Source organism: Polyodon spathula, chromosome 3 (genome assembly GCF_017654505.1).
Source record: "Polyodon spathula isolate WHYD16114869_AA chromosome 3, ASM1765450v1, whole genome shotgun sequence".
NCBI lineage: Eukaryota > Metazoa > Chordata > Actinopteri > Acipenseriformes > Polyodontidae > Polyodon > Polyodon spathula.
In genome coordinates, this window is record NC_054536.1 from 28,956,660 (window position 1) to 28,968,838 (window position 12,179).

The 12,179-nt window shown below is 36.9% G+C and overlaps 1 protein-coding gene across 8 annotated transcripts in view; it reads right to left on the reverse strand.

Annotated features, from left to right (window-relative positions):
* LOC121312951 (poly(rC)-binding protein 3-like) overlaps positions 1-12,179 on the reverse strand; it is a 295,367-nt gene that overhangs the window by 12,449 nt on the left and 270,739 nt on the right. For all 8 annotated transcript variants that reach the window (XM_041244948.1, XM_041244950.1, XM_041244944.1 and 5 more), the window contains 5 exons: positions 9,802-9,930; positions 9,031-9,174; positions 4,480-4,512; positions 2,029-2,067; positions 1,547-1,622 (listed from right to left, as the gene is read on the reverse strand). In XM_041244948.1, coding sequence (XP_041100882.1) covers positions 1,547-1,622; positions 2,029-2,067; positions 4,480-4,512; positions 9,031-9,174; positions 9,802-9,930 — 421 coding nt within the window. The remainder of the gene's footprint in view (positions 1-1,546; positions 1,623-2,028; positions 2,068-4,479; positions 4,513-9,030; positions 9,175-9,801; positions 9,931-12,179) is intronic.

The following is a 12,179-nucleotide window of genomic DNA, read 5'->3' on the forward strand; positions in this document are numbered from 1 at the left end:
ACAAACAAAAAATGTAGAATACTAAAAGACTACAAAATTAGAAGACCACACATCACAGGAAAATGATGCTACAAATGTAATATTACTTATTTAACCCTTAACTCCTGGCTACAGCTGGATAATGTGACCAATGAGTTCCAAGGTCTGGTAGCTCCAGTGTAAAGTTTATGCCACTTCCAATAAGAAATGTCAAGTGGGCCCTATTCTCAAAGCTTTGCTTCCTGAGTTGGGCCATAATATTCATGAAACTGTTCTAGACTGTTGCAAACAAGTTTAATGACTATCAAACTTAAATTTAATTCAAACAACAACTAATTAAATAATGTGTTAAAGCTTTGTAAATATGCCCCAATGTTACAGAACTACAAATAAACTACTTAAATATAAAAAGAGTTTATAATCAATTGTCTTACCTCTTATTAGCTATATTAATATTACAACCCCCTCACTCCCACCACTTTGTTATAATGTCTTCTTTAATTCAATATATGCATATATTCAATACAAAACAGTAGATGTTGCCTCCTGATACACTTGCTGTAGATCACTTAGTCTGATTGCAGCTAGACCTTTGGACCCAGTTTGAATTAAAAAAAAATCACCTATAGCATTGCATTTCAAATATATGCATATCCTAAATGAAAATGTTTCTAATAAGAGGCAACAAAATGTATTTATAAGATGCAGCACTCCATAAAGTTTACTATGTGCAAGTAGTTTCTTACTAGATTTGTACCATTAAAAGGTAACAACTATGGCTTTAAAAACAGCTCAGACCATTCATTAGCACAACTTTTTCTTATCAATTTGCTGTAGATTGCTAAGTTTTACAGATTTGGCTTTCACATTGGTGAAGCCTATGTATACTGCCACCACACTAGCGAAATAGGAAACAAAACTATAGTGTGGTGTCAGGAGAAATGGATGTCACCAGAGTCATTTAAATACAAGTTAAAATATAAAAGTCTAGGAAATCTACCAAAAAAATGACAGGACTTGAGAAAAGTTGTTATAGGAGATGTGAGATGAAAAAATGTTTCATAAATGCTGGGTAATTACTGCTTGGTTTTTATTTTTTATTTTTTTAAATTATTATTCCAATATTTAAAGATCATGGGGTTTATCCACAAAGGGTTAACCCAATGGAGTAATTTTGAGAAATACATGTGTTAAATTGAATTACATAAGTGTGATATTGATAACACTTTTCTAAACAGTTCATAAAGAAATCAACATCAATTTAGAACAGTTTCATGAATACCAAATTTAATTGAAGTCATGAAAACAGATTGAGAAAAACTCACCACTGGAGACACTTGGGTTAAATGATTAGGATGAAAGTGAGATTCAGCAAAGTGTTACCAGGATAAATACAAACACACATACAAACAAAAATAAAGGAAAACAAAAAAAACGTGAGTCTTGTTAAGTTTTGAAATAAAAGGAATCTTGGGTTGTGGAGCACATTTAATAAAATGATTTAATGACCACGGGAAACAGAAGGGGTTAAGAAGAAGGACACCCCCAGGGAGTCATGGGTACGTACCAGGGAAACCAGGGTTGGTCTGCCCAAGGGGAGTAAAGGGGGAATGCTGCATAGCCAACTGGTGAAGCTTGGTCAGCTGCAGGGCAGGATGGGAAATTAGAACTAACTAATCAAATGGAATTATTTCAGAATACAGAAAACCATATTACACTTTTTTTTTCAAGAGAAAAAGTCAACAACTCAAAAAAAATAAAAAAATAAACGAAATTGTTATACTTTTGTGTTATTCTGTCTGGTTTTTTTTGTTTTGTTTACAATTATTACAATATTACTATTACTATTTATTAAACAGACGTTATGGGCTGCTGTGGAGTATTTTCTAGTTGCATCAAGTACAGTTTACTAGCAGAGTCCACATTATTTTGTTATGATTATTGTTTTTATCATGCTACTATTTAAAGTCTAAAAGAAGAGTCAGACAGTAAATTCTTCCAAGACAGAATACAGAGGAAAGGAAAGTGATGTGCATGCACGTGACTCACGTCTGGATGAATGGCATACTGTCCCTGGATTGCAAAGGTCTGCAAAACACAAAGCAAATTCAGGTCAATCATATCACCTCTAAATTATAGATCATTAAACCTTCTATTAGATAATCAAAAACTCAGACCCCCAAATACTTAAGTAAGCTTATGTTGGCTCTTAAGTTTTTTGGTTTGTTTTTTGTGTCTAAGGAAAATAACCAACTGACAAAATTCGATGATAGGTGAAAAATATTTTTTAAATAGGGGTGACACCAGTGGTGTTGTCATATTTTTCATATTTTTGGTGTGAGAAAACAAACAAAGGGTTACACTTTACATTAAGTGTCCAACTAAACTCTCATAACACATATGGTTGTGTAAATAAAACTCAATTGCAAAATGAAAAATATTGGCAGTTGCTCTTTTGTACACAGTATTTACACTTGCGTATGCATATTTTCAGCCTAATTACTATGTCAGCACATGTACAACTGCAGTATGATTTCTGTAGATAGACACTTAATGTAAAGTGCTTCCAGTAAAGTTTTCTAATACTTTTCCTATTCTCACAACACGCCTGAGCATTGTGAAAACTGGAGGGTGTGTAGATAATGGTAATACAAAGGAAAATCATGACCTGAGACACACACTGTTCAATAATGTTAACATTTAAATAGAACTGAAAACAATGCAAAACAACAATGTTGTGAAAAATATAAATCACCCTGTCTGTATAGCAGTATTGGTTAGAGAGAATTCATCATTGCATAGCTCTGAATGAGTGTTGTGCAAAACAGATGTGGCATACACAGTACAAAATATATAGTATGTAACAAAAACTAAAAATAATGAATTAATGTTTACCCTATGATTTACGCTAGATTACCCTAGGATTTAAACTGTGGCACATCTTTCCTTGTAGGTTTTTTAAAAAAAACCTAATAACAACATCTTTGGTAACAAAGTGCGGAATTGTTTTATGCTCACACACTGCATAAAATTCATTTGTATGTTACAGCCTCAGAAATTTGTCCTTTAATTCTCTACTTTGATTTTATTTCAACTTCCCTCTATTTACCAGCAGAGGGCGTTCTAATAATGTTTTGTTATACAGACAGCTACATAAATGGATTAGCAGTTAATATTAGTCTGTTAACTACTGCTTAACCTGAGGCATACTGATCCTATACCACAGTTGGCTGCAGTGGTGACTCTGTCTATACATATCACATAGAATGCTTCCTTTAGTTTGTATCAAGAAATCTGACATTCATGAAGACGTAACTTTCTCCAACTGTGGTCCAGGGGCCACTTGCAAGTACAGATGGAACCAGAAAATCCACCACATCTATCTATTTCCATACACCCATTTTTTTTTTTTTTTTCTTATCATCTACACTAAAAATACATGTACAATAAAACAGAATATCATTTTAAAAAGATTTAAAAAAAAACACTCTGTGCCAGTTTAAAGATGCCTAATAGCCACAGCCACCTAGTTGTCCATCTGTCAAATATTTATCATGTTGTCAGTCACTGCTACTACATAATCCTATTTTCCTGTACCCATTAACAACATGCAGTGCAGTACTGGGTCTGCCCTCATACCAAAATCTGTCTGGGTTAGCCCTTGAAGAGGTAACCTCTAGCTCCACTCTCTTGCTTATTCAAAGCAGTTGACCATGAATGTCTCGTATGACAAGGTCATGCAAGTGAAACTAGATACCGCAGTGGAATCTGAATACAATGAGAGCTAACACAGCAACACAGTATAAAATAAACTATACATCACAATACATTCTCTCACAGCACAAACTCAATGGAAATGTCACAAACAAGCCAGCACTTCAAAAAGATAGAAAACAAAAAGGTATGGTGTAAAGCTTTTTTTTTGTATTTGTTAAAAGACTGTGTGTTTTTTAACAAATATAAAAAAGTCTTTACACAGTACCTTTTTTTTTCTTTCTACGATTGAGTACACCTTCAATCTGGCTCCTTCACACAACAGCAGCCCTGAGCAGACTGCTTGCTCTCTATAAAAACCCTGCACCTGGCTCTAATTTACAATGGCAGCCAGGTGCAGGTGATAATTTAACAGTAAATCATAATTAAACAATTAAACAACTACATGTTTCTGACAGGGAGGATATTAATCCCCTCCCTGCCTTGTAACTGTATATATCACCTGCACTTGGCTACCATTGGATGTGTGTGTATGTGTATGTATATGTATATATATATATATATATATATATAATATATATATATATATATATAGATATATATATGGAAAAAGATGAAAGAGCATGGCTACAGATTTTAAGGAAAATGATCTGCCACTGTTTAGATGATTAAAACAGGCTCCAGTCACTTTAAAACATCAGCTTGCAATACCACCTTAAAACTCCTTCACGTCTACATCGGATTCCATGGTGCATAATGCTGTGATTATAAATCTAAAATGAGTACCTTGGGGCAGGCTGACCAGAGGACGGGTATATCCTGGTGGTTTAAAAGAAAATACAGATTAGAAAATACATTCTTGTGTATCAATATCTTCAGTGGTATTACCAGCGAAAAGCCTACTAGCCAAACCATTAACTTTGTTATTACCGTATTTTCAAGGTTTATTTCTCCAAAATATGTGGCTTTTTGCCTGCAGCAAGCTTTAACTTGGCTCAAAATCAATAAACTATTAAGTTTAGTAAAAATTCACCAAAAAAAATCACTTGTTTCAACAGGCATTTCAAGTCTCATGCACTCATTATGAGACTCACATATTTGCATGTTATCTCACACACAGCCTTGCTTATCTCATATATAAAAAATGATAAAAAACAAAATATATTTTATTTTTATAAGTTACAAGGAAAATGTGTCATACAAATCTCGCTGTCCTAACACAAAGGTTAACACAAAAGGCAAGTACTGTACTTGTATATTGGTGTTTTATACTAAATCCATTGTTGGCGTTCACGAGTATTCAAAAACCTGTGTAACTGAACACAAAACAGTAAAAAAACAAATTGCCTTGGGTAGCAGCAAGTGCTACTGCTGCTGGCGTTGCCCAGTGTCACGTCAAAAAACCGACTTGTGGAGCTTATTATTAGTTTAGAAGTGCTTCCAAAAATAAATTTTAATTTAACTCAGAGCCCAGAGTGAACCCTGTGTATTAATGTCTAAACTGTACCATTCCTGGTAGCTGTGTACATGACACATTTGTGTCACCACAACTTTAGTTACCTCTTTACTAGTTTTGGATCTTGTTACTGATAAGGTATGTGAACTGGATTTGAGTTTTTTTTTTTTCTTCTGCTTTCTTTGATGATTATTAGTTACATTGGTAATACAGGGCTGCTATATCTGCAGCCAAATATCAACAAAACCATCCCGCTTCCATTGTTCCAAAGCACACAAGAAAGCTTTTGAAACATTGAATTGAGAATGGATACATTAATACACTTACTAAATAAACGTGTACAAAACAGGCTGAAACTTGCACATACAGATATGCGCTTCCTTCTCTCCATCCACAAACTGAATTAGTTTGACTTTCCTCTGTAGTTCCTGCATTAGGATTCTCCGGGCAAGCTCTCAACAAGCTCAAAGCCAGATAAAGGCAGCTTTAGAGAAACATTATATTGGAGAAACAGAACTCAGAACCACTCCAAATGATAGAATATTATGGACGGGGCGGTGGCGGGATAGCAAAGCAATTAAAAAGACAATTGAAGCTGCTTTCTCTTTACCTATGAACCTGTATGTATACTCCAAAATAAATACAATGGCATTAAATATTGTTAATAGCTCCCTTTTATCAGATATTGTTCCTAACTCTTTCAAGACTGCAATAGTAAAACCACTTCTCAAGAAATCTACCTTGGATCACAGTGTTCTTAATAACTACAGGCCTATTTCAAATCTTCTGTTTCTGTCTAAATGTTTAGAAATGGTAGTTACCGATCAACTTAAGACATTTCCTGCAGTTCATAATATATATGAGAAATTTCAGTCGGGGTTTCAGCCTTATCATAGCACTGAGACAGCACTTATTAGAGTGCTTAATGATGCGTTATTATCCTCTGACAGAGGCACACCTTCGGTTCTTATACTATTAGACTTAAGTGCTGCATTTGACACTATTGATCAATCTTTTTTTTAATTGATTGCCTTGAAAATCTGGTATGATTGTCACGTTGTCTTCTGTCTTGGTCTCTCAAACAGGTTGCAATTTGTTAAAATAGAGGATGCCTCTTTTTTGTTAAAGGTTACATGTGGGGTCCTACAGGGCTCAATTCTTAGCTCAACTCTGTTTTCTTTGTATATGCTACCTATGGACAGTATTATGTGTAGTGATGGGGTTAATTATTGTTACACTGGTGATACACGGCTATATTTATTCTTGAAATAGGGTGACACCTCAGCTATAAATATTTTGATCACCTGTCTTGCTGACATAAAAAAAAAAAATAGATGCTTGAAATCTGTTTAATGCTGAACTCAGATAAAAAGATGTGATGATTCTATTAATTTTTCATTGGGTTGTCTGTGACACAGAGTGGACTGTGTTACGTGATTTCAGTTTTAGTTTGTTGCAAACCAAGCTGTATTGTCTTGCTGTTAGGTACTTTATACCTACTTTATAGGAACATGGTGTCATATGTAATTCTACGAAATGATGATTCCAATTAATAATACTTTTACTCTGTGTAATTCTGCACGAGATTTCTCCATCAAGTACTGACAAATATTAATTACACTGAACAAAAATATAAAAACGTAACATGTAAAGTGTTGGTCCCATGTGTCATGAGCTGAAATAAAAGATCTCAGAAATTTTCCATATGCAAAAAACGCTTATTTCTCTCAAATTTTGTGCACAAATTTGTTTACATCCCTGTTAGTGAGCATTTTTCCTTTGCCAAGATAATCCATCCACCTCACAGGTGTGGCATATCAAGAAGCTGATTAAACAGCACAATCATTACACAGGTGCACCTTGTGCTGGGGACAATAAAAGGCCACTCTAAACTGTGCAGTTTTGTCATGCAACACAATGCCACAGACGTCTCAAGTTTTGAGGGAGCGTGCAATTGGCATGCTGACTGCAGGAATGTCCACCAGAGCTGTTGTCAGAGAATTCAATGTTCATTTCTCTACCATAAGCCACCTCCAACGTCGTTTTAGAGAATTTGGCAGTACGTCCAACCGGCCTCACAACTGCAGACCACGTGTAACCATGCCAGTCCAGGACCTCCACATACGGCTTCTTCACCTGCGGGATTGTCTGAGACCAGCCACTTGGACAGCTGATTAAACTGAGGGTTTGCACAACCAAAGAATTTCTGCACAAACTGTCAGAAACCGTCTCAGGGAAGCTCATCTGCGTGCTTGTCGTCCTCACCAGGGTCTTGACCTGACTGCTGTTTGGCATCGTAACCGACTTCAGTGGACAAATGCTCACCTTCGATGGCCACTGGCACACTGGAGAAGTCACGGATAATCTCGGTTTCAACTGTACCGGGCAGATGGCAGACAGCGTGTATGGCGTCGTGTGGGTGAGCGGTTTGCTGATGTCAACGTTGTGAACAGAGTGCCCCATGGTATGGGCAGGCATAAGCTACAGACAATGAACACCACTGCATTTTATCGATGGCAATTTGAATGCACAGAGATACCGTGACGAGATCCTGAGGTCCATTGTCGTGCCATTCATTCGCCGCCATCACCTCGTGTTTCAGCATGATAATGCACAGCCCCATGTCGCAAGGATCTGTACACAATTTCTGGAAGTTGAAAATGTCCCAGTTCTTCCATGGCCTGTACACTCACCAGACATGTCACCCATTGAGCATGTTTGGGATGCTCTGGATTGACGTGTACTACAGCGTGTTCCAGTTCCCACCAATATCCAGCAACTTCGCACAGCCATTGAAGAGGAGTGGGACAACATTCCACAGGCCACAATCAACAGCCTGTTCAACTCTATGCGAAGGAGATGTGTTGCTCTGCATGAGGCAAATGGTGGTCACACCAGATACTGACTGGTTTTCTGATCCACGCCCCTACCTTTTTTTTTAAGGTATCTGTGACCAACAGATGCATATCTGTATTCCCAGTCATGTGAAATCCATAGATTAGGGCCTCATGAATTTATTTAAATTGACTGATTTCCTTATATGAACTGTAACTCAGTAACATCTTTGAAAATGTTGTATGTTGCGTTTATATTTTTGTTCAGTGTATAATGGGGATTGATTTTATTCTGAATACAAGGGTGGTAAAACGCATCTGAGTAACAGATATCCAAGTGCTGACTGTATTTTTTATTTGAAACGCCACTTCGACATAAAGTATTATTTAAATGCACAAGAGAGCGCCCTTGGGCCGTGGCTGCTATACCGACAACACTATGTAATGACATAGCGGTCAAAAAAAAAAAGGGTCAAACAAAAGGTCAAATTTATAGAAGACAATGAGCTCAATCCAATAGATCTAAATGGTGATGAAACTAAATTATGTTACTGTTATATATTAAGAACAAAAAACTATAAACTGAAGAGACCCACAGAAACTGAAGAGGGTTTTCAAACAATCATTATCTGCAACATTTGTATGCATGACTTAGGAGCATATTTTCAAAGCATTTACAGAACTCCAGTCTTTTTGGATTAAGCCTTGCAGTTAGTTATAATGCGAACTTTGAGGCTATCCTCTTTTTCAAAATGGTCTGCAAGAACAAAAGTAAACCATACCTTACGTGATGAATTTTAAATAGACAAGTGTATTCTGATTGATGATTAACAAACAACGGAGAATATTTCCACATTGTAGGAGAATATTGTTCACGCAGTCGACACTTAAAAAATATTACCATCTAATACTTATCTTTAAAACTCAGCACATTACTTCAAATTAAAGTTGATATTAATCTGTCAGCATGAAACATTTACATTAATATATTAGTAACACACACACACACACACAGAGGTCTAAAGAAGACAGTAAAAGTTCACTAACAGTTGCTTGTTGTGGCTGTGTCAGGACGGTGTGGTTTCCTGCTGAAGCTAAGATGGTGTCTCCTCTGACCTGGCCTCCTGCGAATATGATGGGTGCCGAGGCAGATTTGGGGCGGTAGGGGATAGTGGCACCTTTGGGTGGGGACTGGATACAAGGGACATAAAGCAACAGAGCACGCAAAGATTAACCTCTTCATTCTCACAAGCCACACAGAGTGCAACCCTGTTTAGTACAGCCCCTTTGATCTGCGTCTTGATTTACCACGGCTGGCTGCTACTAATGGATACCTATTGCACTGCAAGGGTTGTTCTGCAGTGGGGTCAAACAGCACTGCCACCCACTGCAATGTTAATAAAATATTGATAAGCCTTTACAGGTGAAATATATTAACACATCATTATATAGCAAGTTATAACAAGTTATAAAAAAAAGTTGTAACCACCTTTACAAATGCAATAATAAAGTACAATAAAGTTTTTACTGCAATTCTCCAAACCCTACAACTACCAAAAGCATCCCTGCTTAAAACAGAAAATGATCCTGTGCACATTTTTCTTAATAAAACCTATTTTGTTACATTCAAAAGAAAGACATCCCTTTAAGCTGAATTTGACTGATGCAATGACAAAATAAACAGGGTCACATAAAGGCAACCAGGCATACATGAAGATTATACATGTACTATATCAACTAGGCTTATGTCTGATATCCCTGGGGGGGGGGGGGGGGGGGGGGGGGGGGGGGGTAAGCAGTGGGGCACGTCTGTCCTACCTCTAGAATCACCACACATATCTGCTTTACGCACTGGATGATGGCGTCTGGAGTGCCTGAGATAGTTACAGCTCTCTCTGTGGAGTTTGGCAGCATGTCCCCTGCTACTTGTACCTGAGCTCCTGTAGTCTGAAAAATACAAAAATAACAGTGTAGGAAAAAATAACACCGTGTAACAATTTTTTTTTTGTTCCTGGGTAGTAATTGTTATTTCCTAATTGCTTATGCCTCAAAAGTATAGAAAATGGCTATTATTCCCCACAAACTTTGCTTTTGTGACCAGGACAGTGACATTTCAAAATATCACTATTTCCAATGGGAAAACGGGCAAATGTGTGTCTTTTCGTTCACATAAAGTCAGAAAAAAACAACATATGAATCCAAATTAACATGCATTTATACTAAAGTAATACAAAAATGACTACAAAAGATTTAGAAGTGAGTAGTTTTTCAAGATTTACGATTATACTGTATTTAGTCTGTTAAGGCATTTGCTATGTTTCACCACAGCCTCAGGGTGTACTACAGTAGCATTCTAAGCAGATGTCAAATTGAGTTCCCTGAGTGGAGGCCTCTGGGGCACAGGCTAACCAGATACACTGTAGTACTCCATCTGTCAGTGGAGTGACTCAGCTGGCTTGGGGAGGGCAACTGGGTTTTTATAGCCAGTGTGTCACTGGCAACACAAAAGTTATGTAAAACATGTATAAGAATATTCTATAGAATGAGCCCGATGTTTCTGACTATGGAGGAAGAGGAGGTGGTTTAAACGCTGATCAGTTATCGATAGGGCTGTCTTTTACTGTCTAAAAATAGGTATTTGAAGATATTTCACGATTAAACATACTGTAGCGTGCATGGGGGAAGGCAGCAGCAGGACTGGTAGGTGACTTAATCACATACGAAGACGTAAGCCTGATATACATTCCTTGCAAAGGAACCGGCTCTTTTGTACAGTGGTATCGGTGCTATGCTTTAGTGCAAGAGGCACCGGGTTCGCACCCGCCCCTCCGTCTGTGTGTGGATTGCCTCACCCAGTGTGATGCGCCTGCCTGCAGGAACCGAGATCGCTACAATACTATGTATTAAAATATACAGCATTTTCTCTCAAGTTATTGTACAACCAAATGCTTACCTTCAAAGCAGTAAAAAAAATTAATTAAAAAAATGAAACATTCTACAATTTAGCATTATGTTCACTTTTAAAGACATTCCGTTTTCACCACGAGTGAATTATCAAACAAAATAAAAACATAAATATAAAAATAACAGACACATGAAATCTCCCTTTCTTGTACTAGACAGAGCACTCTTCAGCAGAAATATTTCTGATCTTTGATGCAGCTGATGTCTTTTTCTTTGAAGACATTTCTGAAGAAATCTTGCTGCTCTTTCCAGTGTGTTCAATCATTTACCGGAAGCAAACTAACCAACTAACTTCTCTATAAAATTAGTGTACCAAATAGTATTTTTAAAGCTGTGTACTTTTATTTGAACTGAGAATAAATATTGGAAAATAAGATTGTGCAAATGTTAATTATTATTATTATTATTATTATTATTATTATTATTAGTGGTAGTAATAGTAGTCCTTTCCTTGGTAATTTATTTGCATATATCCAGGTATTGAGCAGTTATTAAAAATGCTTTGGGGAAAGTTGCTTTGTAATTGAACAGTAGAAGGCGCGTGACCTTTGGAATTGGTGCAACTTGCTGAAGATGGTGATTTAAGTGTGTCTCCTGCGGCAGAGAGAGCATGTGGCCAGGTTTTCCATTGCTCTTTGTTGACGGTCCAGTAACATAAGGTTACTTTTACACTGATTACCAGTCACGGACATAACTTCCCTGCTTTGTAAATCAGCGCTGGACAATAACTGGATTGTTGTGGACCTAATTGAATGATTTGTGTAGTAATGGCTCAAACTGCAGCAATAAAACATATTGCCATCATGATGAATAAATGGCTGCAAGTACTTCTATCATTCACATTGGTTGGATAAAGATGGAAAGCTGGTGGATTCTTCTAACATTGTATTGTATATTTCTCCAGTGACTTGGTGGGCAGTTTGGAGCCTACATTCTCGCTCAGTAGTTGGATTTTAAGTTGTCCATAGGGTTGTTATGTTTTTTTGTAGATTCACTGAAATAGAGACTTGCAAATAATTTTCAGTGGTTTTGATTAGAAAAGTATTATGAGGTAATTATCTTGAGCCTTCTCTCGCCCTCCCCCCTGATTGATCAAAAGAAACTGGTGGAGTGGTATTGTTTGATTTGTTTTTGTGATGTAGTTACAAACATTCTAAGGACATATACTTAAGCGATAGAGCCAGTCAATGTGGGCTCTACCGTGTGGTAGATGACCCCGACTGGAGTCATAC